General features: G+C 44.1%; 1 protein-coding gene across 1 annotated transcript in view; it reads left to right on the top strand.

The window, feature by feature from the left end:
• Positions 1–258: 258 nt before the first annotated feature.
• The window catches only part of LOC122804302 (F-box only protein 27-like), a 643,152-nt gene continuing 616,789 nt past the window's right edge, over positions 259–26,621 (top strand). Inside the window, exon 1 of the mRNA XM_044074092.1 lies at positions 259–490. Coding sequence (XP_043930027.1) covers positions 427–490 — 64 coding nt within the window. The 5' untranslated portion in view covers positions 259–426. The remainder of the gene's footprint in view (positions 491–26,621) is intronic.

The following is a 26,621-nucleotide window of genomic DNA, read 5'->3' as shown; positions in this document are numbered from 1 at the left end:
GTTCCTTATTCTGTTTCTTATAACATTTAGGTGTTTCAGATACAGAGTAAATGTTTTATGCAACTATGACATAAAATATAGAAAATAATTTTGTCCTAAAATCTCAGGACATTTGCCATTTTTTCACATTTTTTGCAGGACACAACTGCCCAAAGAGGGACTGTCCCTCGCAAAGTGGGACAGGTGGTAACCCTATGTTATAGACACACTGTGTTTTTCATCTTCCTTGTACAGTATGCAGATTTCTGCAGGGTACAGTCGGGGGTGGGCAAGGTTTTCTGTTTACGCATTTTCGGGGGATTGTCTTTGCCATTACACTGAACCACCGCCCTAGATAAAGTCGTAATTGAAACTCGGCTTTTAGGACTTTACGAGTGCTTGTGACCGAAAGCAGGGGACATAGAAATATAATAGAAGTCAAAAAGTATGAGTGGTGATAACGTTTCTGGACCCTTCAACAGGAACTTAATCAAAAATCCCTGTGGAGAAGGTACGTCCTTAAATTGTCTTTATTTTCCTACTTTAGAGCGCTGTGTAAGCATGTTAATGCGAAACTTTCATTGAGAGAGCACCAGGCTGCAGTAACTGTTATTCGGCAGGACTTCCACATTACCGGGCACTGAGCTCAGTGATCAGGATGGCTGGGGGTTGCAGTACTCATATTTATGATGAATTAAGCTGGATGTTATTTACTATGTTCCTAGGATCATCTATACCCACACACTGCAGATTCAGTTAATCATAAAAAGCACCCTGGTTTACCTTTTTATAACTGTAAAAAGGACATGTCTTACATTTGGCTAGATTACATGTAATCCGCACATCCTGTAAAATGTTGCTGACCACACCTCGTGAGTACTTTGAAGAAAAATTCGCTGCCTGGTTCACAGCAGAATCTTCTTCATTCCTCTTATCTAGTAGTTATGTCCTCAGATCGTTGGATGAAAATGTTATATAAAACCTGGAACTCTATTGAAATTAGGTGAAAAGGCTTCTAACATTTTAATGAGTAGAATAAACCAATCCTTATTAGATTTAGCAGCCTAGAGGCATGGAGACTACATATTTTGCAGCCCAGACTAAATGATCTTATTTCTGCTGCTATAAAGGGCGGCCGCGGTGGTGCAAGGTTAGCGTTGCCGCCTCACAGCAAGACGCTTTCCGGTTGGATCCTCGGCTGGGATGCCTTCTGTGCGAAGTTTGCATGCCCTCCCTGTTCCCAAAGACATGCTGTAGGTGGATTGGATACTCTAAATTTCCAAGTAATGAGTACGTGTTTGTGTGCCTTCTGTGGAAGGGCTGGTATTTCGACACCGTAAAACTCTACTGTCAATCATGAGCGGGCAGGTGATCCGCAGTGGCGACCCCTAATCGGGAAAAAATGCTTAAAGAGAAGAAGAGCTTTGCATACAAATCTCCATTATAACTGACGTCAACAGTCGCAACGTTACAATTTTAATTTCAATTAGAAGTCAGTGAAGTGAATGAATTACCCCCCCCCCCCCCCCAAAAAAAAAAAAAAAGTTTAGATTCCGTGTACGGTTCTGTATAACACCGATAAAAATCACTCTTAGTGACATTATACAGTATAATGTCACTAAGAGTGATTTTTATCGGTGTTATATGCATGTTTTCGTGGTATATGACTTGTCAGGTCATTGTAACCCCCTTGGACAACCCAAGTGCACCCTGGGGCAGGGAATATGCCTTAAAAGATAAAATCTAAAAAAAAAAAAAAAAAAAAGCTTCTTCCAGTAACAGTATGATGCCAGAATGCATCACTGTTTCTAAAACGTGTAGTGTAAGTCTGTGGACATCAGGGAGGTTTAGTGGACCCAGTGGGTAAGGAGAGGCCCAGGGAGCAGTTTAAAAACACTTCTGTTTAAAAAATTATCTGGTATAGATTGATGCGTTGGAGATCTAATTAAAAGAAAAAAAAGTTTTAAAAAGAAAATTAAATACTTTGCATTAGCATAGAAGTAAGTGGTGTATCAGGGAAGCTGTCTTATTGCATTTCATTGTTCTTGAAGTTATGTAAAATTGTAAAAGTGAAGGAAGGAGTTGAGACTACAAAATTCATTTAAAAATGCTACATAAAAAGAAGTTATGTCTTACCATAACGTTCCATCTGTATTGTTGATCCTCGTCCACTCATTACGAATGGGTTACGGTTCCGATATCGGAACCGAGCCGGCCATATACCAAGCTCGTGCCAGCGATAAACTCTCGAGCTAAGCAATCTCTCACCCATAATCCCCCTCTCCCTGTTACCTCAGATTGAGTTTGCAAGTCAGAAAAAGGTAGAGGCTATCTCTGGTCAAATGACCTAAAGAGAAGGATGGTGAGATCCACTAGAAGCCATAGGAGGGGGAGGGAGGATCGTAATGAGTGGGCGAGGATCAACAATACAGATGGAACGTTATGGTAAGACATAACTTCTTTATCTGATATTGTTAATCCTCGTCCACTTCCTTACGTATGGGACAGAGTCCCCAGCTACCTCTATTCCTGGGTGGCTTTCACAGAAGGACATTCCTAAGCACCATAGAACCAAAAGATGCTCTTCCCCTGGAGGCCAAGCCCAACTTGTAATGATTGATAAAGTTATGAGGAGTGGCCCAAGTTGCAGCTGCACAGATGTCATGTAAAGAAGCTCTGGCATGGAAGGCAGCAAAAGTTGCCACTGACCTTGTTGAATGAGCCTTGATGGTAGTTGGCAAAGAAGTATTGTGTACCGAATAAATACGGGTCACAGTGTCTTTTAACCATCTAGCCAATGTGACCTTAGCAACAGCACATCCTAATCTAGATCCAGAAAAAAACAATAGTAACTGGTCTGATTTACGGAAAGATTTAGTCCTTTGCAAATAGAAACAGAGTTGTCTGTGTACGTCTAGGGTATGTAGGCAGTACTCTCCCTCATTAGAATGATCAGGAAAAAACACTGGCAATTCAATGGTCTGATTAATAGACAATTCAGAAATGACTTTTGGTAAGAAGGAAGGGTTAGTTCCTAAGGATACCCTGTCTGGATGAAAAATCAAGTATGGACTCTTTGTACATAGGGCCTGAAGCTCAGAGATACATCTGGCAGAAGTAATAGCGACCAAAAACAAGGTCTTCTACGACAGATATTTGAGGTCGCATGAAGCAGCTGGTTCAAAAGGGGGCAATGTCAGAGCTTGAAGAACCAAAGATAAATCCCAAGGTTGAACAGGTTCTCTGAAAGGGGGTTTCAGATGATTCACACCCTTTATGAAGGCTTTACATAACTTGTGAGACATGAGGGAGGAGTCTTGGACATTCTCGTGGAAATTAGAGATCGTAGTCAAATGTACTCTAATGGTAGATGCTGACAGCCCCGATTGAAATAGGGCGGTTAGATATTTGAGTACCATCGACACCGGTGCTGAAAAGGGATCAATTTCCTTATCTTTCAGCCAACAGGTAAATCTTTTCCATTTGCCTAGATAAGTCATTCTAGTGGAAGGCTTATGAGATGCAATAAGAATGTCCCGTACTTGTGAGGGGAGATCATTTTGCCTGGCAATCAAGGGAATTGGAGGAGCCAAGCTGTGAGCTTCAGACTGTGCAGGTTGGGGTGAATCAGATTCTGTGGATGGGAGATCAGCTCCGAGGTTGGACGAAGAATCCATGGTTGATCTAGCAGGTGAGGCCACAGAAAGGGGAACCAAATCTGACGAGGCCAATATGGAGCAATAAGGATCACTTTGCTCTTCAATCGACGGGCTTTCTTTAGAAACTGGGGAATGAGGGGAGTGGGTGGGAAGGCATAAAGAAGACCAGAGGGCCAATCGTGAACTAGAGTGTCCCTGGGTGACTGTCCCAGAGGGGGAATCAGGGCAAAGCAGTTGCTGCATTTGAAGTTGGTCGGGGATGCAAAGAGGTCGCAGCACGGATGGCCCCAACGGTGGAAGATCTCCGCCGCTATGAGAGGATTCAGGGACCACTCGTGAGGTTGAAGAATGCACCTGCTGAGTCTGTCTGCTATCACTTTGGAACTCCCGGGAATGTGGGTTGCCAGAAGAAAGCGGTTGGTAGCCATTGCCCATTGCCATATCCTCATAGCCTCTCGACAGAGGGGGTAGGATTTGGTTCCGTCCTGTTTGTTGATATACCAGACTACCACCATGTTGTCTGATTGTATCGCAATTGTCCCTGACGGAAGCAAGGGATGGAATGCCTGCAACGCCAGAAGCACCGCTCTCAGCTCTAAAACATTTATATGCAGATGGGCCTCCACTTCAGACCAAGTGCCTTGGACTGTCTGACTCTGACATAGCCCTCCCCACCCCATCAGGGAGGCATCTGTGGTCACTGTAGCCTTGGGCTGCTGAGGGGAGTAGGGGCGAGACCATTGTGACGGGTTGTGGTTCAACCACCACTTTAGATCTTGTTTGCATCTCTGAGTTATGTGAATCTTGGCTGAAAGGGAAAGCTGGAAAGGATAACATTGGGTGAGCAGTAGCCATTGTAGAAGCCTCATGTGAAACCTGTCTAAGGGGACAATGGTGATGCAAACTGCCATGGAGCCCAACAGCTGCAGGATTGAGTGAGCTGTGGACTTTTCCATTGAGAGAACTGGTAACAGTTGCTGTCTGATTCTTGATATTCTGTGTTCCGGTATGGACGCTCTGCAAGTTTTTGAGTCCAAAATGACCCCTATGAATTCTGTGGACTGAGAAGGGGTGAGATTGGATTTCTGCCAGTTTATTGTTATGCCCAACTTTTCGATAGTATTGAGAGAGTATGCCAGGGCTTCCTCCAATAAGTGTCTGGTGGGGGTGGAGAGGAGCCAGTGGTCTAGATATGGAAAAACCTGAAAACCTTGAAGTTGCAGGTGAGCTGTGACAACTGCCATGCACTTTGTAAACACTCTGGGGGCTGTAGAGAGTCCAAAGGGCAGTACTCTGAACTGGTAATGACTGGCTCCCGCACAGAAGCTCAAGAATCTTCTTGATGGTCTGTCCACCTTTATGTGGTAGCACACATCCTGAAGATCTATCTAGCACATCCAATCGTCTTTTTCCAAGAGAGAAATGATAGACTGTATAGTGACCATCCGAAATTTTTGCACACTCACAAATTTGTTTAGCACACTGAGATCCAAAATTGGTCTCCAGTCTCCGGTTTTCTTTGGCACCAAAAATAGTCTTGAGTAGATCCGGATCCTATCTGGTCTGTTGGGACTACTTGGATGACTCTTTTGTTTAGCAGCTTTGTAATCTCTAGAGCTGCTTCTTCCTTTTGACTGGGTGGAATGTCAGGAAATCTTGATGGAGGGACAGGACAAAGTTCGAAGGGGATCTTGTAACCTCTGGTTATTATCCTTTGTACCCAAGAATCGTTGGTAATGGTTAGCCAGGCAGAAGAGTAAAAAGAGAAACGTCCCCCAACCACTTCCAGAGGAAAGGGGTTGGGCCGCTCTTCAGGAGCGCTGGTAGGATTGCCCGGAGAAGAAATCTCTGGAACCCTGATTACGCGGACCCCCTCTGCCCCTAAAGGGGCGTCTTCCTTGTGAGTTTCCCCCTCTGCCCCTAGGGGAAAAACCGGCCTGTGTGTCACGGAAAGGACCCTGAGATTTTCTGTACCACATATTCCCGCTCTTTTGGTTTTTGGAGAAAGCACATTGGGGGGGGGGAGAATAACAGACACCTACGGCAGACAGGGTCTTACCATCCTGTTCACACCTGGCCAATGTAGTTTTGACTTTGGGTCCAAACAAGGAGGAGGACTCGATGGGAGCATTTAGAAATGAAGCCTTGAAGGGTTCTGCGAAATTACATAAGCGCATCCAGGCATGTCGTCTCAAAACAATGCCTGAACTCGCTGCTCTAGCCGCTCTTTCTGATGCGTGGGACACCAAGCGCATGAAGGAGTTCGAAATCGATTCAGTAGTGGCCAGCTGAGAGGCCACTTTGTCACGGACCTCATCAGACACGGCACCTGCCAAAGTTTCAGAGAGCTCAGATACTAGGTCTCTTTGAAGCCTGGTGAAGTGTGTCATATAATTCAAGGGCCTGATAGCAAAGGTTGCTGATGTAAAGGTGCGCTTCCCTATCCTATCCAGTGCTCTTTGTTGGGCGGATGGACAGTCTGGCTTTCCTCTTCTGCCAGGTCTTTCGCAGTTGCGGCTGCCACCACCAGAGCATCTACAGGGAGACCTTTAGACCAATGAGGCTCAGAAGCAGGGGGGGGGCAAGATTTTGTTTGGTTTCTGGGGAATGGCCTCAACATTATCAGGGGTCTTCCTTGCACGCTGCACAACGAGCCGGACCAGTTTGTATGCAGGTGGGGTAACCCAGGAGGTAGGGGGCCGGGTGCGAAAAGTCTGCAGGAACACAGACTCCTCAGAAGTCGGGTTAGAGGACTGCCATTCACCTCTCTGTTTAAGGATTTCTAGGATATCACCAAAGGATACGTCAGAAGGTGAATGAGGGGACCCTTCCCCATCATCAAAGTCTGTGTCTTCAGTGAGAGACTCCTCAGTGGAGTCCATATGTTTCCTCTTGCACGAGGATTTCCGATGAACTTCCTCAGAGGGAGACGCTGGGGAAGACAACACCAAGGGGGTATCCTGTGGGAGTATATCCTGAGACCTCTGCGCCCTGTGTCCACTAAAAGCGACCTGTGTACATAGTGGTCCAGAGGAGGACGGTGAGATAGTAAGCACAGTATCAGCGGTAGATGCCAAGGCCTTTTCCATGACTTGAAAGGCAGGACCACTAGAAGAAGGGTGAGTGCCCAAGGGGGAAATCACCTCTCTAAGTGATCCAGCCTGCCAATTGAGAGTCCCAGGACGGTTGAGAAAAGTCAAATCCTGGGTTATAGCAAAATTTTTCTGCCACGAAGGCAACTGCGGCTCCTTAGAGAGATCCATAAAGGGAACCGTAGAGGGGGAAGACTGTGCTACGTCAGTAGATTTCAAGGGCGAAGGATAGGTCTTGAGAGGTGGAATTCTTCTGGCCAAAAGTACTTGATCCACAAGTCGCAATACGTCATGTTGGGAGAGGCTTCTGGTAGATCTCACAGAAACAGCTGAGGGGGAAACGGGTCTATCGAGAGATGAGGGCAGGTCAGTGCCCATCTCAGTAGACTGCACCAAAAACAACGGTGTCGTAAAGGACTGCACTACAGGTGTCTGCACCGGGGAAGTCATTGGTGCCGATGTAATGGTCTGCACCGACAAAAAGGTCGGTGCTGAAGTAGTTGTCGGTGCCAAGGTTGTAACCGATAAAATAGTAAACAAGGACTGAGCTGTCGGTTCTGAAACAATGGTGGTCTGCGCCGACTGTGAGGTCATTGCCGGTAAAGAAGTCTGAACTGAGGGGCCCCTCGATTCCAATACAGCAAAGGACATCGGTGCCATAGACATAGGTGGAGCAGAGGACTTTCTCGGAGCCAGAGATCTAGGCACCGAAGGTGTCTGATCCGAGAGGGTCGGATCCGAAGAAGAAATCTTTGCTTTCTGTCTTGGTTGATGAGAGTCCCCAGCCGGGGACGAAGGAAGAGATTTAGCCTTAGAAGCATCCTTAGACTTCTTTTTATGGGATCTTGGAGGGGTTGAGGCCTCCGAACCAGAAATAGCCTCTGAGAAGGGAGACTTTAGTAACCCTTTCAGCAAAAGTTTATTTTTCCTCTCGATCAGTGTCCTGTTGGAAAAATTCTTACAAATCCCACAGGGTGGGTCAACAGTTAAGTGAGGTGCACCTAAATAGAAAACACACAAAGAATGTGCATCTGAAGTAGGTAGTTTATGTCCACAATCATAACATCTTTTAAAACCAGTACTACATTTTTTATCTGTCATGTTAAAGGAAAGGCAAATACCAATAATAGTACAAAAACACAAAATTACTCGAAGGAAAGAAAGGAAAGGCTATCTAACAACTATGGTAATCAACTGATACCTTACATTAGATAAAAAGGGTGAAAGTGACTAAAAAATTTTTTAGAAAACTGAAAGAAAAGGGAGTCGGTAAATGAGATAAGGTAAGAGAAATCAGAAAATCAACTTTTCTGAGAGAAAAAGTCCTTATTTTGAAAAAGGACAAAAAAGGTTTCACTTAGCTCAAGAGCAACAGCCTGACACAACCTGATGGCGACGCGGCAAACGAAATCTGAGGTAACGGAGAGGGGGATTGTGGGTAAGAGATTGCTTAGCTCAAGAGTTTATCGCTGGCGCAAGCTTGGTATATGGCTGGCTCGTTTCCGATATCGGAATCGTAACCCATACGTAAGGAAGTGGACGAGGATTAACAATATCAGATAAAACGTTACCTTATTTTGTTTCATGGAAAGCTGCCATTACATGTTGGACTCCCATACATTTGTAATACGATGCTGTAGGAGACTATTATTAGGTTTTCAGAAGAAATTTTTACTTAAAAAAATCCTGTGACAAAGGTTGATTGGGGGTTCCCAAAAATACTTTTTGAAATTGTTACATATATCTGTTATATGTAATTTTAAAGCCTATTTTGTTTAATAAAACCTGTATATTCAGTTCAGTTTTAACTTCTCCCCCCTTCCCCCCAAAGGAGCAAATGCCTTTCCCAACTGAATGTAACCTCCCTGACATCACAGATGCACAGGTGAAAGCTGCCCTCTCCAAAGCAAAAAACACAGCATCTGTGGGACCGGACGGTGTCCCAGGCTGCGTCTTACATGAGCTCCAAGAAGAACTGAACCCTCACATTAAGTCACTGTTCAGACTTAGCATTACTACAGGATATGTACCCAAAGAATGGCGTACAGCTACAGTGGTCCCACTCCACAAAGGTGGTGCCACAGCGGACCCTGGGAACTATCGCCCCATAAGCCTGACTAGTCTGATCTGTAAAGCTGTGGAGCATATTATCATGGAACTCTTAAACAAAGACATTGGGAACCTCCAGACACTGGACCCTACCCAATTCGGCTTTGTTAAGGGCAGATCTTGCCTCTTAAACCTAGTTGATTTCTTTGAAACCGTTACCAAAGCCATAGATGAGGGCAAGGTAGTCCACACAGCCTACCTGGACCTCGCAAAAGCCTTCGACACAATACCCCACTTGGGCATCATAAATAAGCTTACCAACTTAAACATCAACTCCTATGTCATAAGATGGGTTGCAGACTGGCTCAGGGATAGAACCCACATGGTCAGAATTGCAGGTGCCACGTCCAAATCCAAACCAGTTACAAGTGGTGTCCAACAAGGCTCAGTTCTGGGACCTCTCTTATTTGGTATATACTTCTCTGAGGTACAGGCTAACACGGGGGGACTATGGCTGACAAAGTTCGCAGATGACTGCAAACTGGGAGCCATAATCGACTCTCCAGCTGACACAAGCATCCTCCAAAAGGGTCTCACGGAGACGGATGCTTGGTGCCAGAGCCACGGCCTCAAGCTAAATGCTAAAAAGTGCATAGTCATCCCCTTTGGGAAAAACAAAGTGCCCACAAATTACCACATAGGTGGTAATCCATTAAGTACGGAAGAAGTAATTAGGCATTTGGGGACCCATGTAGATAGTAATCTCTCCTTTGATAATCATGTTGCCAAAGTGGTTAGAAGACCTTCTGTATAGCCCACCTTATCATGAAAGGGTTCGCATCTAGATCGAGAGGTCATTGTGCCCCTCTACTCATCACTCATCAGGCCCATAATTGAATACAATGCCCCTTTTGGGATGTACCTTACCTGACACCTGCAGCAACTGGAGAGACCCCAAAAGTACCTCACCAAGAGGATCATGGGCCACAAACAGATGTCCTATGCAGCTCGACTAAAGAAACTCCAGCACTACTCAATTGCTTACTGCCTACTCAGAGGCGATCTATGCCTGACGTACAAAGCCATGTCTAACCCAGAATTAATGGACATGCTCCACCTCAAAAAATCCAAATCCCTTAGAGCTACACGCTCCAGGGACTTAAACCTCAGCACAAAAATAAATAGGACATGCTGGAGGGACAGATTCATTTCCCAGAGGCTCCCCTCACTCTGGAATAGAATCCCAATTCATGTTAGACATAGCCCCTCGCTGACCCTCTTCAAGCGAAATCTGGACGCGTGGATGGGAAATCGCAAATTCACCCCTGGGATCTCTTCTGTGTCCCTGCTTGACAGAGGCACAGTAAACTAATCTTAAAGGGCTACCGTCTGTGACCTACTGTACAGAAGCACATTAGGCTAATCTAATAGGGAGGCGAAAGCCAAATACACTCTGGCTAGGCTTGTAAATGCCCTAGGGCAGATAGCCTAGTATCTACCTATGAACCTATATGTGTGTGTATGTATGTATGCACGTATTCTATATTATATATAGGTATATCTGTCAAAAAGCAAATTGAAAGTCATGCTGCTAAATGCTAGGAGCCTTAACCTGAAAATGCACTCACTGGAGGCTCTCCTTGCACTGGAAGATGCCATGCAGTCACTTAAACTTGGTTCAGGGCTGCGGACAGCAACCCTCCCTTACCAGGCTATACATCATTCCACACATTTTGACCCAGAAATGACTTTGGGAAGACTAAGGGTGGTGGAGTCTCTGTCTTCACTAAGGACAGGCACACCTCCAGACTGGTCTGTTAGCATAATGCACTGGAACTACTCCAGGTGCAACTGACAGTTGGCAAGACACCCATCCAAGTTATAGCCAGCTATAGACCCCCCCCCCACTCAATGACTCCAGACACACACGATTCCTTGACTTCATCAATTTTAACACACTAGACTAGCTCATATCATCCCCCACAGGGGGAGATAACATTTTGGACTTGGTTTTCACCAACATGGGTGACCACTGCACCACTGCCATAGTATGTTCTTCCCTGGTGAGACCAGCTCATTGGACTGTCTCGTTCGAAGTTTCTATCCCACCCAACCCACTCAGCCATAATCGAGCTAAAAAAACTTCTTAAAAGCTGGCTACAGCCTCCTATGGGAGGGTATCTGTAGCTTCACATCACTGCCCCCCTCAGAAGATGCAGACAACTGTGCTGAACAGTACGCCAGTGGAGTAAACAAGCACCTGTACAGCTGCATTGACTCAGCCATACCCAACCAAACTAAAACCTGCTCCTCAAGGGAGACACAAACCTATTTGATGGACATCCTCTGTCAGCAGGCTTTACAACAAAAGGAAGAAACTGTTGTCCAAGGGTAAAAAGGAACAAATTCCAAATGGGAAAAATTCCCTCCTTAGACTCAACAAGCAAATTAGATCACTAGTGAAAACCTCCAAAGCCAACTATGAATCTAAACTAGCCTCTGAAACAAAGGGAAACCACAAAGCCTTCTTCAGTTACGTCAGGAACCTACATGGCAAAGCCCAGGTTTGTTCCGAATTAGTACTGAACAGTATCACTTATACTGATCCTGTTGATTTAGCCAACCTGCTAGCAGATAGATTCAGTGCAAACTGCACCCCCGACCCCCAAAGGCCCTTTCAACATCCCAGATACTTGTCCTGCACCTCACATCTCCAGTGTTAAAGGCATTGTCCAAGGCAAAGAACACAGCTTCCATGAGACCTGATGGTATCCCAGGCTGTATTTTGCACCATCTCCGGCAAGAAATGTCTTCTCCATTGAGCACCCTATTCAACCACAGCCTAAGTACAGGCTTCATTCTTGAACAGTGGAGAACTGCCATTGTCATCCCCTTGCACAAAGGTGGTGCCACTACTGATCCTGGAAACTATCGCCCCATTAGCTTGACAAGTCTGATCTGTAAAGCCATGGAATTTATTGTTATGGATCTCATAAACAAGGACATAGGCCATTTCCAAGCATTTGACCCCAACCAGTTCGGATTCGTCAAGGGCAGATCTTGCCTGTTGAACCTGGTTGACTTCTTTGAGACTGTCACCAAGGCCCTGGATGAGGGAAAGTTAATATATACAGCTTACCTTGACTTGTCCAAGGCCTTTGACACAATCTTCCACTTGGACATCATCGAAAAGCTAACACAACTTGACGTAAATCCCGGTCTTATCAGATGGGTGGCCAACTGGCTCACTGACAGGACCCTCAAGGTCAAAATAGGCACCTCCACCTCTGAAAGCAGATCTGTCACTAGTGGAGTTCCCCAAGGATCTGTCCTGAGACCTCTACTGTTTGGCATCTGCTTCTCAGAGGTCCAGGCAAAGATAAAAGGCCTGTGGCTGACCAAGTTTGCAGATGACTGTAAGTTAGGTGGTGTCTTTGCCTTTCCAGATGATGTCAACATATTGCAAAAGGTTCTCACAGCAGCTAATGACTGGTGCCAAAGTTATGGCCTTAAGCTAAACCCAAAAAAAGTATTATCATACCTTTCAGCAAAATCACAGCTCCTACTGATTACCACATCAATGGCAACCCCCTAAGCACACAACCTGCAGTAAGAGACCTGGGTACTTAAGTTGACAGCAATCTCACATTCGACCATCATGTAGTGGCAGTGACCAGTAAAGCCTTTTACTTGGTTCATCTCATATCTCATAAGTAAAGGAATTGCATCCAGAAAAAAAGGAGGTTATTACCTTTCTATACTCCTCCCTCATTAGACCAATAATGCCCCATCTGGTTTGTACCTCTCCAAACATCTGCACCAAATGGAAAGGCCACAGAAGTACCTCACAAATTGAATCCATGGATTCCAACACCTGTCCTATGCGGACAGGCTCAAATCACTGTCGCCGTACTCAATATCATACAGATTGCTCAGAGGGGATCTCTGTCTCACCTTCAAGGCAGTCTTGGACCCTACCTTGCTAAAGATGCTTCATATCCATAAGTCTAACTCCTCGCACATTACCCACTCAAAAGACCTGAATCTAATATGCAGCATCAACTAAACCTGCTGGAGAGAAAGGTTTGTCTCCTAGAGGCTTCCCCGTCTCTGGAATAGACTTCCCATACACGTCAAACAGAGAACCTCACTGACCCTCTTCAAGCGCAACCTTGATGAGTGAATGGGAAACCACAAATTTGTACCAGAGGTTCCACCTGTGTCCCTCATTGACAGGGGCGACAGGTGCTAACTGAGATTTCATTTTGGGGATAAACTCTTGGCTAGGGTTGTAAGGGCCCCAGGGCCATTAGCTTAGTAACCTCCTATAATCCTATACATCCGATTCACAGACTTTGCAAAGCACAAATCAGTCCATGGACCATAATCACTTTATCAAACAAGTTAGGCCAGTGATGAATTTATGAGCACCCATCTGATCATCAAAGTGTGACTTAAAGGAATCAAAGTTATTACTGTTTTTTATATGTAAAAAAAGATTATTTCAGAGATGTGGGAAGAGTTGAGTAATAAAGCTATCCTTCTCAGCATGTCGTGTCTATTTGTTAATGATGATTTAAGTCTACAAGTTTGCGTGTTTGTAGACCCTTTTTTTGGGGAGGTGTATGGATCAAGGAGGGCTGGCCATTAACTGCACAGAATACTGAATGTAAATGGGTGTGCAAGAGTATGTAAGAGTCAGAGTATAGTGATGGAGTGTCAAACCTGTCTTAGAAGCTGAGTGTCTTTTGTCCGGTGAACTTTTTAGTTAGGGACCCCTGTTTTTGGGTCTGTATTATATGTTCGAAGAGTCTTTTCTTCCAACATATAATCATCGACACGTAAAGAGTGAACGCTCTAAAGCACGAATGGCCATGTCTGCAAATTTTTTCCTCAGGAAAAAATTCAGTTGGCCGTTATTAGGAATTGCCCTTTTCCCCAATGTAGAGCAATCTCAGAGTTGGTATATTTAGTTAGGGGGGTTTGGGGGGCACAGCCCCCCCCCACTTGATAAGGGTTTTGAAGTTTGTGTTTTTTGTGTACAGCCCCGTGAATTTTTTCCCAAGAAAAGCATTCGTGGACGTGGCCATTCGTGCTTTAGAGCGTTCACTCTTTAGGGGTCGATGATTATATGTTTGAAGAAAAGTCTCTTCGAACATATAATATAGACCCTTGTTTTTTTTTTCTAGCTGTGCGTTATATTTGGATAGATACATACTAGAAGAAGTACTATGTTTTATAATTTGTCTAATCAGGGCAAAGCATAGAGGAATGATAACTTATTTTGGCCTATGATCAGGCAAAGCATAGAGGAATGATAACTTCTTTTGGCCTTGATGAGCTACCTTTAGTTACTAACTGGACAACACTGAAGGATGTTGTGATTTCTATTGCTACATGATAGTTAAAGAATAGGGAGTTTTCTACAAAGGAGATGCGGTCTCTGAATATTGTATTAGTTTGGAGCATGGTTCTGCCTGCACTATAAGCTGCTGTCAAGACTTGTTAGCCAAAGGTGACAATGCTTGACATTTTTCCTTTTAAGTCCATTAATACATCATTGATTTGTATGGTTTAGTCAGTGCTGTAGTAACATGCTGAGCAAATAACCCATGCTTATACTCATCAGCAAATTTAGCTAGCCATTTGTTTGGATTACTATACTCATCAGCAAATTTAGCTAGCCATTTGTTTGGATTACTGGTTTGGAAATCCAAGAAGTAAATGCACAACAGGTACAGGACAGAATTGGTCCCAGTACAGAGCCTTGAAGAATGCCACTAGTCATTTTTCATTTTTTGCTTTCTGAGCTGGCACCTCTTATGTTAATTTTGTGGGTTACATCTGTCTACCAGTTTCTTTCTATAAGTGCACACATTCAGACCTTTAAGCTTATTTACAGCTGCAGCGTGGGAAGTAGTGTCAAAGGCCTTGGCCAGATCTAGGTACTCTGTATAAACTTCATGGGCATTGTCTACCGCTTTAGTGGCTTTATCAGAGAGTTTATATCAGAGAAGTTTACTAAATTAAGTGGATGTGAACAACCTTGGATAAAGCCATATTGTTGCAGATCTAGAGCAATATTTTTTGTATCAGAGCTTATGAAATCAATTATGTTCCATGGTTTGCAGAGTAGGTTTGATAGATTTATATTTCCAGGATATGAGGTGGGGCCGACTTTATGGAGTGGCACAATGATGGCCATTTTTCCATACTTAAGGAGCATACCCTGTGGTTATTTTTAAGTTGTACAGTTTTAGGAGGGGTTCATCAAGGGCATGTTTGGCACTGTTGTTTATGCAACCAGGTTATTGTTAGGGATCACAAAGGTGGTATTTTTATCTTTAGAGAGTGTATTTATGACATGTTTCGTAATAGTTTTGGGGGAGGAAGGAACTCGGGGAATTTGAGGAACTTCATTGTGATTCTGGTATGAGGTTAGCCCTGTGGCTATCCTTAAAGATAGGTGAACTAGGCAGCTGCCAAGGGCGTTGTTCAGCTAAGAAAGTATTCTGATATTTCTTTAAAGTAAAGAAACTCAACATTTATTTACTTTAGAAACATAAAATGGCCCATGACACGATTGCTTAAAAAAGCCACAGCTGCAACACCCTGTGAGAAAGTGCTAAACATCCAGCCAGTGAATTTGTAGACTTTCTGCTTCTTCGCACCCATGAAGCAGGAATAGCATAAATAAATTAAAGTGGATGATATGGCCATGGTGGGAAGACAAGTATACATTCCAAAAGGTGGTAACATGAAGTAAGCGTTTTTTTAATGTTGGCAGGCAGCCAGGTGTCGGCAGGAGTTGTTTTTGCAGGACTGGTTTAGCAACTATTTTTTTATATGAAATGGAGTTTTTATGTATGTACATATAGACAGCAAAATAACCATGATTTCTGGGTATGAGAGTGTCTGTGGATGACAGTGATTGACCCTGGTTTCATTTACTCATTATTCTGGCTTTGCAGGACTAATGAGATCTGTATAAACTAAATTGGAATACTTTTGCTACTGTTTTTATCAAGCAAAGTTGAAATACCTTATAGCGACCACTATTTTTCATTGCAGTCAGACCTCTGAGGTATAGGCAGTCAACAAAATGGCTATAACTACTTGGGGGGCTCTCTGTGAATGAAAGTAACTTAGCATTTTATCATATGCTGACTTTGCTAGACTAGAGCACATTTGTGTGAAATAAGTTATATTTATTGTAGCTACTGTGTGTCTGTGTAAACTTGAAATTCATTGTTTCAACCATTATTTAAGTACTTATTTTTTACCACAGTCAGGCACATCAGATGTATGCAGTGAGAAATGTTCTATAATTACTAAGTACTAGTACTGACACTGAGTAAAAATGAATGACTCTACTGTAATAATTAAGTTAAACATTCATTAGTGTGGCTTTACAGGACTAGCATGCAGTTGCATTAAGCAATTTAGAATATTTTGCTAGGCCAGTTTTTATCACAGTGAGACATTTAATGTGCACACAGTCAGTAAGCTGCCTGTAATTGAATGGTGTAGAGACTGGCTGTGGATAAAAGTAATTTACCCCTGTTTTTTATTTGAGTATCAATGAATAGTAATTCCCCGGCATTCATTACGACTTGCACTACATGCAAGGATAGTGCAGGAGCTGCTGCACGCAATATGTCTGCCGAGCAATTCAGTATAGAGCTCACAGGACATGCACGAGCGCTCCTACACTATTCTTGCACAAACACCACTGCCTAATGCTAATTACCTCATTTGCTAGTGAAAACCATGCAAATGAGGTGAATTAGCGATTCAGCAAGCAGGCAGGTGTTCATGCAGGAATAGTGTAACCTGCAGAAATGTATTCAGTTACTAGCTGAATACATTTCTGCAAATAAGAAAACAGAGGCATGAGAGCCTCAAATAAAGCATGTATTCTGTTGTTTTTAGGCATGCCAGTGGCCGAATATATGGCCATTGGCATGAAAAATAGTTTACATTTTTTTGGCCGATCTCGGCTGTTTAAGCATAGGGCAGCAGCACGCAAATGGGATTGTGCGGAAAATAAAAAAAGGGGGGTGTCAATTTTGAGAGAAATCTGCATTTTGCCATTATAGTCAATGGTATGCAGAGTGAAAACAATACCAGGGATAGTGTTTGCTAAGGGGAAAGGCTCAGTGTAAGTGTAGTAACTCAGCAGTAAGGCAGTGGTGTATGCAAATGAGGAGATGTATACTGAATCACAAATTTCTTCTAATTGTCAGACTGCACCTAATCGTGTAGGTACTCTAACACCATGGTGTAGACAGGAGGAGCAGCTGCTCTAACACCACGGTGTAGACAGGAGGAGTAGCTAACATGAAAAGGGGGTGTGTCATGCTTGCTGTAAGCACATTGGAGCTCAGTGGCCCATGTTTGCCCTTAACTAAGCACAGCTAAGGGAGGGTGTGTGTCTGAGGCTGTATTTTCCTATTCCATGAAATGCAGAGCGTGTTTGTGTCCAGGGAGGACCAGTTCTACTTAAAAGTGCTTACTTTAGCTAAACGGGTGTGCGCAGCGCACACCGCGCCTAAAAAAAAAAAGAAAAGAAAAACACAGGGAATAGCAGAACTGTTTATATTTGAGCATCGGGAATGTGCGGCACGCATCAGGGCTTAAACGGGGAGGAAATGGGAAGGGGAAGCTGCAGAAGGAAGGCAATCAAGGAGAAAAACCATAGCTGGCAGTTAGAATGTATCAGAATCAGCCAGTTACACAGGCAGCAGCCTAGCGCACTATTATAAGTTATGCAAACACCTTCCAGTCTGTTTTTTCCCCACAAACTCTACACTACTGGTGTACACATTCAGGGGAATTTTAAACTAAAACTGACTAAATATTAATACAAGCTTCAAAAAATATGATGATAGTTCCAACAAACACATTTTATTTTTAGCGCTTTCGTCTACTACAATCTTTAAACTTCTTAAAACATCTACCATTCATTCACACAAGTTTAAATAACATATATAACCATGACATCACTTCCTGACATTCTTAAAGCTGCATGTCAATGCAAATGTTATGACTGCATCTAAAATATAAGATAAAAGGTTCACTATTAATTATAACTGTAAAAAATATATATACACACACACACACACACAATGCATTTATCTGTCAAGTGATTTTAACTTTAGTACACACTGAACTGTATTCATTTAGACCCAGAGAAGCTTGGGCATTTAATCTTAGTTGCCATAGTAATTCTCTCTCCTCTAATCTTAGTGGCCAAGCTCCCCCCAGTGTCTGGTTGTACTTGCTCAATAACCATATATCGGAATTCGTGATCAGGGTACTCCATAATATGTCTAGCCAAGGCATTAGTATGATTGGCTTTCGATATGTTGTACTGATGTTCATAAATACTTTGTTTTACACAATGTTCCATTTTTCCTATGTTGAAAATCTTGCCACCTATTTTAAATTTTGTAGTAACTTCTGTGTATTTGCAATAGTGGGAGTGACCAAATTTTTTCATACCCTTATATGGTATGTAAGGTTTCCTTCTAGACACTAATAGAATTTTCAAATTCAAACCACTTTTGAAAATAATTGTAGGTGTACTGCCCAGTTTCTGATTAATTCCAGTATCTTCGTTTATTAAAGCCCAGTTTTTAATCAAAATATTCCTGAATGTTCTGGCATCATTTGAAAATGGGGTGATGAAATTCAAATTGTAGCCAGTATTGGACATATTATGCCCTGTAGTGGCATCCAGTACTGACTCACTTGATATTTGGCACCTAACAATAGCAGTGCACCAATTTAGTATTGCTGCGAACTGCCCCACTTCCCTTTTTCTGGTGACCTCCCTAATTATATCATCCACCAATGTTACTGGATATGCCCTCTTGATAAACATCTGTTTTAAAAGTTCACATTCCTGATAATAATCGTCATCCAAAGTCCCCATTCTAGCATCTCTAACTATTTGCCCCTTTATCACAGATCTTTTCTGGTGGTTGGGGTGAGAGCTGCTATATAGTCTCACATCAAGATAAGGGATGGAGGACATATTAAAACAATGATGTGAACCATAAAACATTTGTTAATGTGGTAATTTCATTGACAAATTCATATGCCACCCTGTCATCACCTGTAATGATAACAAAAATATCATCCAGGTATTGTGTGCACCAATGGACTTTTCCTTTAAACATGTGGTTTTGAAAAAGTAGTTTCTGCTCCCAATGAGCCGTAACACAGTTGGCAAAACTCCCTCCACATGGTGACCCCATTGCGACACCCATTTTCTAAACTGACAAAACTAACAAAACATATTAGGGGCTGCTGTTGCTTTGATCTATCAGTATGTGCTAGAGACTGAGGGTGGTGAGGAGGGTAATGCTGACAACCAACTCAGACCAAGGAGGAGGAGAAGAGTGTTCAGACTCAGGGTAACCTACCAGGGGCTACATGATCTGGAGATAGTAGAACACTACAGGGTGGACAGATACATACTTCAGCAACTTGTTGAGATGTGCTGGCCTCGCCTCAGACCCAGAACCAGAAGAGGGGATCCCATCCCAGTGGCTACCAAGGTATGTGTAGCCTTAAAAATACTAGCTACAGGTACATTCCAAAGACCAACTAGGGATACCATCGTGGTCTTACAGGCATCTGCATCCAGGATACTCCACCAGTTCCTGGATGCCATGCAGCTGCATGCTGCTGAGCACATTTACTTCCCCAGCACCCATGAGGAGAGGACCAGCAATATGCGTATCTTCCACCGTGTAGCTGAATACCCAGAGGTATTGGGTGCCATAGACTGCACACACATCCACATCAATGCACCACCCAGTGACCAGGGTAGGGTCTACCTAAACCGCAAGGGGTTCCACTCCATCAACTGCCAGGTTGTGTGTGATGCCCAGGGCATTGTCATGAATATGTGTGCTGGCAGCCCTGGAAGCTATCACAACTCCCACATCTGGCATTCATCACAGCTGTACAGGGTATTTGCCACTGGGGACATCCCATATGGCCATCTGTTCGGGGATGCTGGCTGCGCACTGGAGCCGTGGATGATGACACCCATCAGAAATGCACACACACACACACCCACACAAGAATGCTATAATGAGGCACACGCACAAACCAGGATCATTATAAAGCATGTGTTTGGGATGCTCAAGGCACGGTTCCTTTGCCTTGACATATCCGTTGGAGTCTTGCAGTACTCTCTAGCCGCATGTGCACACATGTTCATAGTATGTGCCATGCTACACAATATGATCCTGCGGAAACAGCTGCAGCAGGAACAAAATGGGGAAGGGCCACACAGCCCCCCACCATTGCCAAGGTCTCCACAGGCACAGAGGGACTTGGTGGAGGAACATCTTGAGCCTGCCCCTGTAGGGAGATGGAGGTGTGCCCAATATGCCCTGTCCTTGGCAAAGAGGCAACGCATAGCACATTCACACTGACACTGTAGGACTCGAGACTGATCTCTCTCTCTCTCTCTCTCTCTGACTCGCACACACATTAAAATGGATGCCAAACAACACACCACCTATACCCTACCATGTATAGGCAGTGTACTGTGTGTATCCGACATAGTCAGCTGTCAAACACCATCCTCACAACAGCCTCAGGCACAAAGTAAGTCAGTCTCCTTAATAAAATTAATGAATGGAGTGGAATGTTCTGATAGCATATCTATGGTATTGATTCAAGCATGCAAGGGAATGGGGTGGCTTACTGGGATAGCAGCAGACAACTGGCAGCATTGTGGGACAGCAGGAAGTGATTTCCCAGTACTGGCCTACCCATACCATGCATTACCACCCTAGTTGACAAATACCACTGCAGGATATGTGGTGAGCCAAATAACTGGGGGGGGTCATAGGTCACATGCATGGATATCAAAGTGGGGGTCCCATACCCAACCCCAGCCTCACCCAGCAGGTCAGCTGTAGAAAACCATACAGAAATGCCTGGCAAAGGCCCCCACTTGGCGACATGGATGAAATCCCCACCCACAGACTTTTACACAGTGATATCACAGCAGGTCTGGCTGTGGTAGTATGGCTTTGGAAGGTAAGAAGTCTGAAACTACAAATGTCTATGCCAGAACAGTCTGACCTGTGGTCAATACTGTTATGCCTGTAGTCTGAATGATAAGGCACACCACTGTGCTAAATGGGACCAAAATGTTAAGCAAATATCAGCACAGTCTCTTCAAATGTGTGTTGTGTACAGATGTGTCCCCCCATAGTCCCATAGAAATGCAGTAACTTATCCCTAGCCTTAAACAGCATCCAGCCGTCAACTAGAGTGATGGCTCAACACAAACAGAAGCAATTGTCAGTAACACCCACAGTCAACTTACTGGTCCCATCCCAGGGTTGTCCACTGCTGGCAGCCTGGGAACATATCACAATGCACTGCCTTGCTACAGATGGTCTGCATCTGTCACACCTGGCCTACAGGCCTGTGGCAAATGCTCATGCCTCACCCACAGTGCCCTGTTAGGGAGTGTCATGGGGTCCATAACAGCAACATAACACAGTCTAAAAAAGGCAAAGAAAGGCCATGCTGCTAACTGCTAGGAGAAAACCTGCCAGTGTCAGAGAGCCAGAAATCTGGACAAAGCCATAAATAATGGGGTGAAAAAGGTTAGAAGAGAAAGACACCTTTGAAACACGTCTCTAATAATGTAATAAAATTGAAGGAATGATTGTAGTAGTGTGGAATGTCTGATGGGTACAAAGTCAGAAACTGCAATGTCAAATGTCAGCAATATCTGACTTCAAGTCCTTGAAAACCACACTTGTTTGGGTAACCAACAAGATATGAGTCATGTATGCGGACATTCTGTGATACTCTGTACAGTTGACAGGCAGAGCTAGGAGTCTAAACATGGAAATGCACTCATTGCAGGCAGTCTTAACCCTGGAAGATAGTGGCATGTCTGCACCCACAGAACCCAGGCCCACAGCCACGGGGAATAACACACCCTTCCCTGATCACTCATCTTACGCAAAATCCTGACTCTAAAATGTGGCCAGCCAAGCAAAATGAGGTGGGCCATACATATATGTCAGACAAACGCACACCTCCAGGCTGGTCAAACAGTCTGACACACACAAGACCCACCAAGTGCAGTCAACCTTTGGGCAGACCCCTGTGCAAAGCACTGGTAGCTATAGGTAAACATATCTGACCTAGAACCCCCCATATCCCCTACAAATCTGTCCGAAGTCTGCCTGTCACCCTGCTCCTGTCTGACCTATATTACCCAACTGTGGACTGGAAATCAGACCAGGCAAGAATAGAAATGCACAGAGATTCCACCATTGTAATATATCACCAAGGTGTTCATAGGTTCATAGATTGGTACTAGGCTAACTGCCCTTGTGAGCCATTTCAAGCCTAGCCAGTTACCCCATGTGAGAATCAAACACTGCACCTTGTGTCTGTAAGGTAAACACCTTAACCATTATGCCATCCTGCCACCCCAGTGCTGGACTGTTTTCACAGCTCCAGCAGTCAATTGCTTGTAGTCACACCTCTCAACGGGCGAAGAGTGAGCAGCATGTCCCATAATTTTGTTGTGTGCATCATCCATCCTCTATTCCCCTGGTAAATCTCTGTGATGATCTGAGGAGATATGTCACAAGGTACTGAAACAGTACATGACAGTGTCAAACAGCATATATGGCAGATGTTTACTAAAACAAGCCCTGTAACCCTAGCAACCCATACATTACTGAGAGAAATAGTCACAATCACTGTATGGCCCATTGTCCCACCATTTTGATAGGCAGTCTCCAGATATCCGGCACAAACAGGCCGAGAGGTATGGCTGTAGCACAAAACAAACCAGACTGGAGTACAACAATTCCTGGAATGGAGTCCCACATGTACTATTGAAGGTCACAATGGACATGCTCATACACTCAGGATCTAGGAATGAACAGGTCTTCCCCACCCAGTGCACTTTCCATTGCCGTACATTAGCAGTTCTGAAGATGTCTGTCACCACAGAAATACCTTTCGTCAGGCATCAGCCCTATAAGCAATGTGGTGCATGCGATAACTGTGTAACACTATAGTACAAATAATTAATTAGGTAGGAGTTCTAATCTCAGTCATGGCAAATGTCAAAGTGTGCGTGTGTGTGTGTGTGTGTGGGTTTACAAGTTAAAGCTTTTGGGTCTATTCAAACCCAGTACACTTCCCCTTTCCCAACTTTACCAGTCCTGCAGATATCAGTCACCTTAGAAGTCCCTTTCGTCAGGTTTCAGCCCCATAAGCTCTGTGGCATGTGCAGTAACTGTGTAACACCATAATACAAATAATTATGTAGGAGTTCTAATTTCAGTCCTGGCAAATGTCAAACTGTGTGTGTGTGTGTGTGTGTGTGTGTGTGTGTGTGTGTGTGTGTGTGTGTGTTTACATGTTAAAACTTTTGGGTCTATTCAACCCAGTGTACTTCCCCTTTCCCACTTTAGCAGTCCTGCAGATATCACTTACCTTAGAAGTACCTTTCGTAAGGCTTCAGCTCTATAAGCTCTGTGGTGCGTGTGATAACTGTTTAACACTACAGTATAAATAATTAGGTAGGAGTTCTAATTTCAGTCCTGGCAAATATCAAACTGTGTGTGTGTGTGTGTGTGTGTGTGTGTGTGTGTGTGTGTGTGTGTGTGTGTGTGTGTGTGTGTGTGTGTGTGTGTGTGTGTGTTTGTGTGTGTGTGTGTTTACAAGTTAAAGCTTTTGGGTCCATTCAAACCCAGTATACTTTCTTTAGCAGTCCTGCAGATATCACTCACATTAGAAGTCCCTTTTGTCAGGCCTTAGCCCCATAAGCTCTGTGGCGAGTGCAATAACTGCGTAACACTGTAGTACAAATGACTAGTTAGGTAGGAGTTCTATTCCCCCATCTGGCAAGTATGTATGTGTGGGTATAAGTGTGTGTCAAAGTGTGCCTGTTTGTAGGACAAAGTATTTTGATAACTTTAACATCCAGTGCCCTACTTTATCAGTCATGCTGATGTAATTTCCTTTATAGGTTCATAAGTGTGTAGTAGGCCAATGGCCCAGGAGCCTTTACAAGCCTAGCCCATTGAAGGGCCCTGCCATTGTGGCACCCGCTGTTACTTCCCAGTGCCTGTATCAAGTAGAGCCACTGCAGTGATACTGGGGGTGAACTATCTGTTACCCATCCACTCATCAAAATTTCTCTGAAACAGGGTCAGCTAGGTGCTCTGCATGACAACTATGGGAAGTTTATTCCAGGGCATATGCAGTCTCTTGGTGAAGGACCTGTCCCACCAGCATGTTGTGGCGATTGTGGTAATGAGGTAGAAGTCTCTGCAGTGTTTGTTGTGGAGGGATTGGGATGTCTTTATATGTAGCATGTCTAAAATAGCTGGGTCAGACATAGCTTTGTAAGTCAAGCACAGATAGCCTCTAACTAGGTGATATGACACAGAGAATAGCTTTAGTCTTTTATGTCTGTCTGTGTAGGACGTGTGTTTAATGCATAGGAACCTCTTTGTGAAGTGCTTCTGTGGCCTCTCCAGCTGTTGCAGGTGTCTACTGAGGTACATGGCAAATGGGCCAGAATACCTGATGAGTGGTCTAATGAGGGAACAGTAGACAGAGATCATTACCTCTGCCTTCCTGGATGCAAAACCCTTGTTAATGCAGTGTGCCACATAGAAGGACTTCCTGACCATAGTGGCAATGTGGTGGTTGAAGGAGAAGTTGCTGTCAACCTGTGTCCCCAGATCTCTTGTAATGCTTACAGTGTTCATTGGGCTCCCATCAATGTATTTACTGGGAACCGAGTATTAAACTAAAGGGGATGATGATGCATTTTGTGGTGTTAAGCTTCTGGTCATGGTTTCCACACCACGCATTGCTCTCAGCAAGACCTTTCTGTAGGATGTCTGCATCATATGTGAAGTTAATGATCACTCCCAGCTTGCAGTTCTCTTTGAATTTGGTCAGCCAGAGTTCCTCTGTGTTGGGCTGGACTCCTGAGAAGTAGTTGCTGGACAGGTCACTACCCAGTACTGACCCCTGTGGGACTCCACTTGTGACTGCTTGCCAATCTGACTTGGATTTTGCCACTGTCACACTGTGTTCTGTGAACCAGTTTGCAGCCCACCCACTGATATAGGGGTTGATGTCTAGTTTGGTGGGTTTAGCAATAATTCCTGACTGAGGAATGGTATCCAAAAGCCTTGGCCAGAACAAGGTAGACTGTATGCTTTGCCTTACTGTCGTATGGGTTTTCAGTGTATGTCAGGGCTGTCATAGTAGGTGTTGTGTCAAGCTATGTGTTCCACATGGTGTGGTGCAGGTGTTGATCTTATCCTCTTAACCAGCTAGTGCAGTCTTCGCTAGAGAGTGCATATTTCCAGATTTGGTGATATAGGGATAACTCTCACAGGTCTGAGTGTTTGGAGTTTAGAGGAGAGGGTTGTCTGTGTACATGAGGCCATTGCAACAGTGCCTGCCTCAGAATGGACAAGTGCTCCAGGTTAATGGGTGAAAGCACAGAAAACTGCATTTCAATCAAGCCAGGGCGGGTGGTCATACCTACTAAGTACTGGGGCTAATTCTGTGAGGAATGAGTACTGTTGATGGCTCCCAGGTGTGCTACACTTATTGATACAATAACCTGTTGAAGTGCAAAGCTATTATGCTATTTGAATTGTAAGACAGAAAGAATTAGCAAGATGTAAGGGAAAAACTGAAGGCAGACTTTCTGCCACCTGAAAATACTTTACCTCAGCTGTGCAGTTATCAGCACCTCTTTCCAGTTGTTAGTCCAGTAAGCTCTGTAGCGCATGCAGTAACTTTGTAATACTATAGTACAAATAACTAGACAGGCAGCAGTTCTAATCTCAATACTGGGAAGTGTGTGTGTGTGTGTGTGTGTGTGTGTGTGTGTGTGTGTGTGTGTGTGTGTGTGTGTGTGTGTGTATGTGTGTGTGTGTGAATGAATCATATACTGTGTGGGTTATACCATTTTGAATTGTGTACCACCCTTTACACTTCTCCTCACCCCAATTTAGTAGTCTTATTGATGTCATTCACCTTAGAAGTACCTTTGGACTAGGTGAAATTGTATAAGCTCTGTGGTGTGTCTGATAACTGCTTCACACTATGGTAGAAATAACTAGATAGTCAGGAGGTCTACTCCCAGTACTGGCAACTGTTTGTGTGTGTTTTTTTTTGTGAGAATCATATACTGTGTGGACTATACCATTTTGAGTTGTGTACCACCCTTTCCACTTCCCCTCACCATAATTTAGCAGTCCTGTTGATATCATTCACCTTAGAAGTACCTTTGGACTAGGTGAAATTGTATAAGTTCCGTGGTGCGTGTGTTTTGTTATTGTGTACCATATCCATTGGGGGAGGGTGTCTTGCAAAATGTGTGCCATGTGAAATAACTATGTAACAGCATGGACACAAAAACAAATTAGGCAGGTCTTCTAATCCTGTGATACCATGCCCAACTCAGAAATCATAGACAAACACAGACATCTAGGCATCAACCCCTATGTTACTTGGTGGGTTGCAAACTGGCTCATGCATGGGACCCACAGTGTGAAGGTAGCAGACTCCATGTCAGACTGCCAACCAGTCACAAGTGGAGCACCACAGGGTCTGGTCATGGGTCCCCTCATGTTTGTCATATATGCCTCTGACACCCAGAATAACACAAAGGGACCCTAGCTGACAATGTTCACAGACAATTGCAAGATGTGTGCTATGTGTACATCCCAATGTCATGTTGACATCCTGCATAAAGGCCCCACTGAGACATCCACCTGTTGTCAGAACACTGGCCTTA

This window comes from Protopterus annectens, chromosome 6.part0 (assembly GCF_019279795.1).
Source record: "Protopterus annectens isolate FY-2018-M chromosome 6.part0, PAN1.0, whole genome shotgun sequence".
In the NCBI taxonomy this organism is placed as follows: Eukaryota; Metazoa; Chordata; order Ceratodontiformes; family Protopteridae; genus Protopterus; species Protopterus annectens.
Note: the sequence above shows the minus strand (reverse complement) of the source record. Positions and strands in the feature narration are given on the sequence as shown.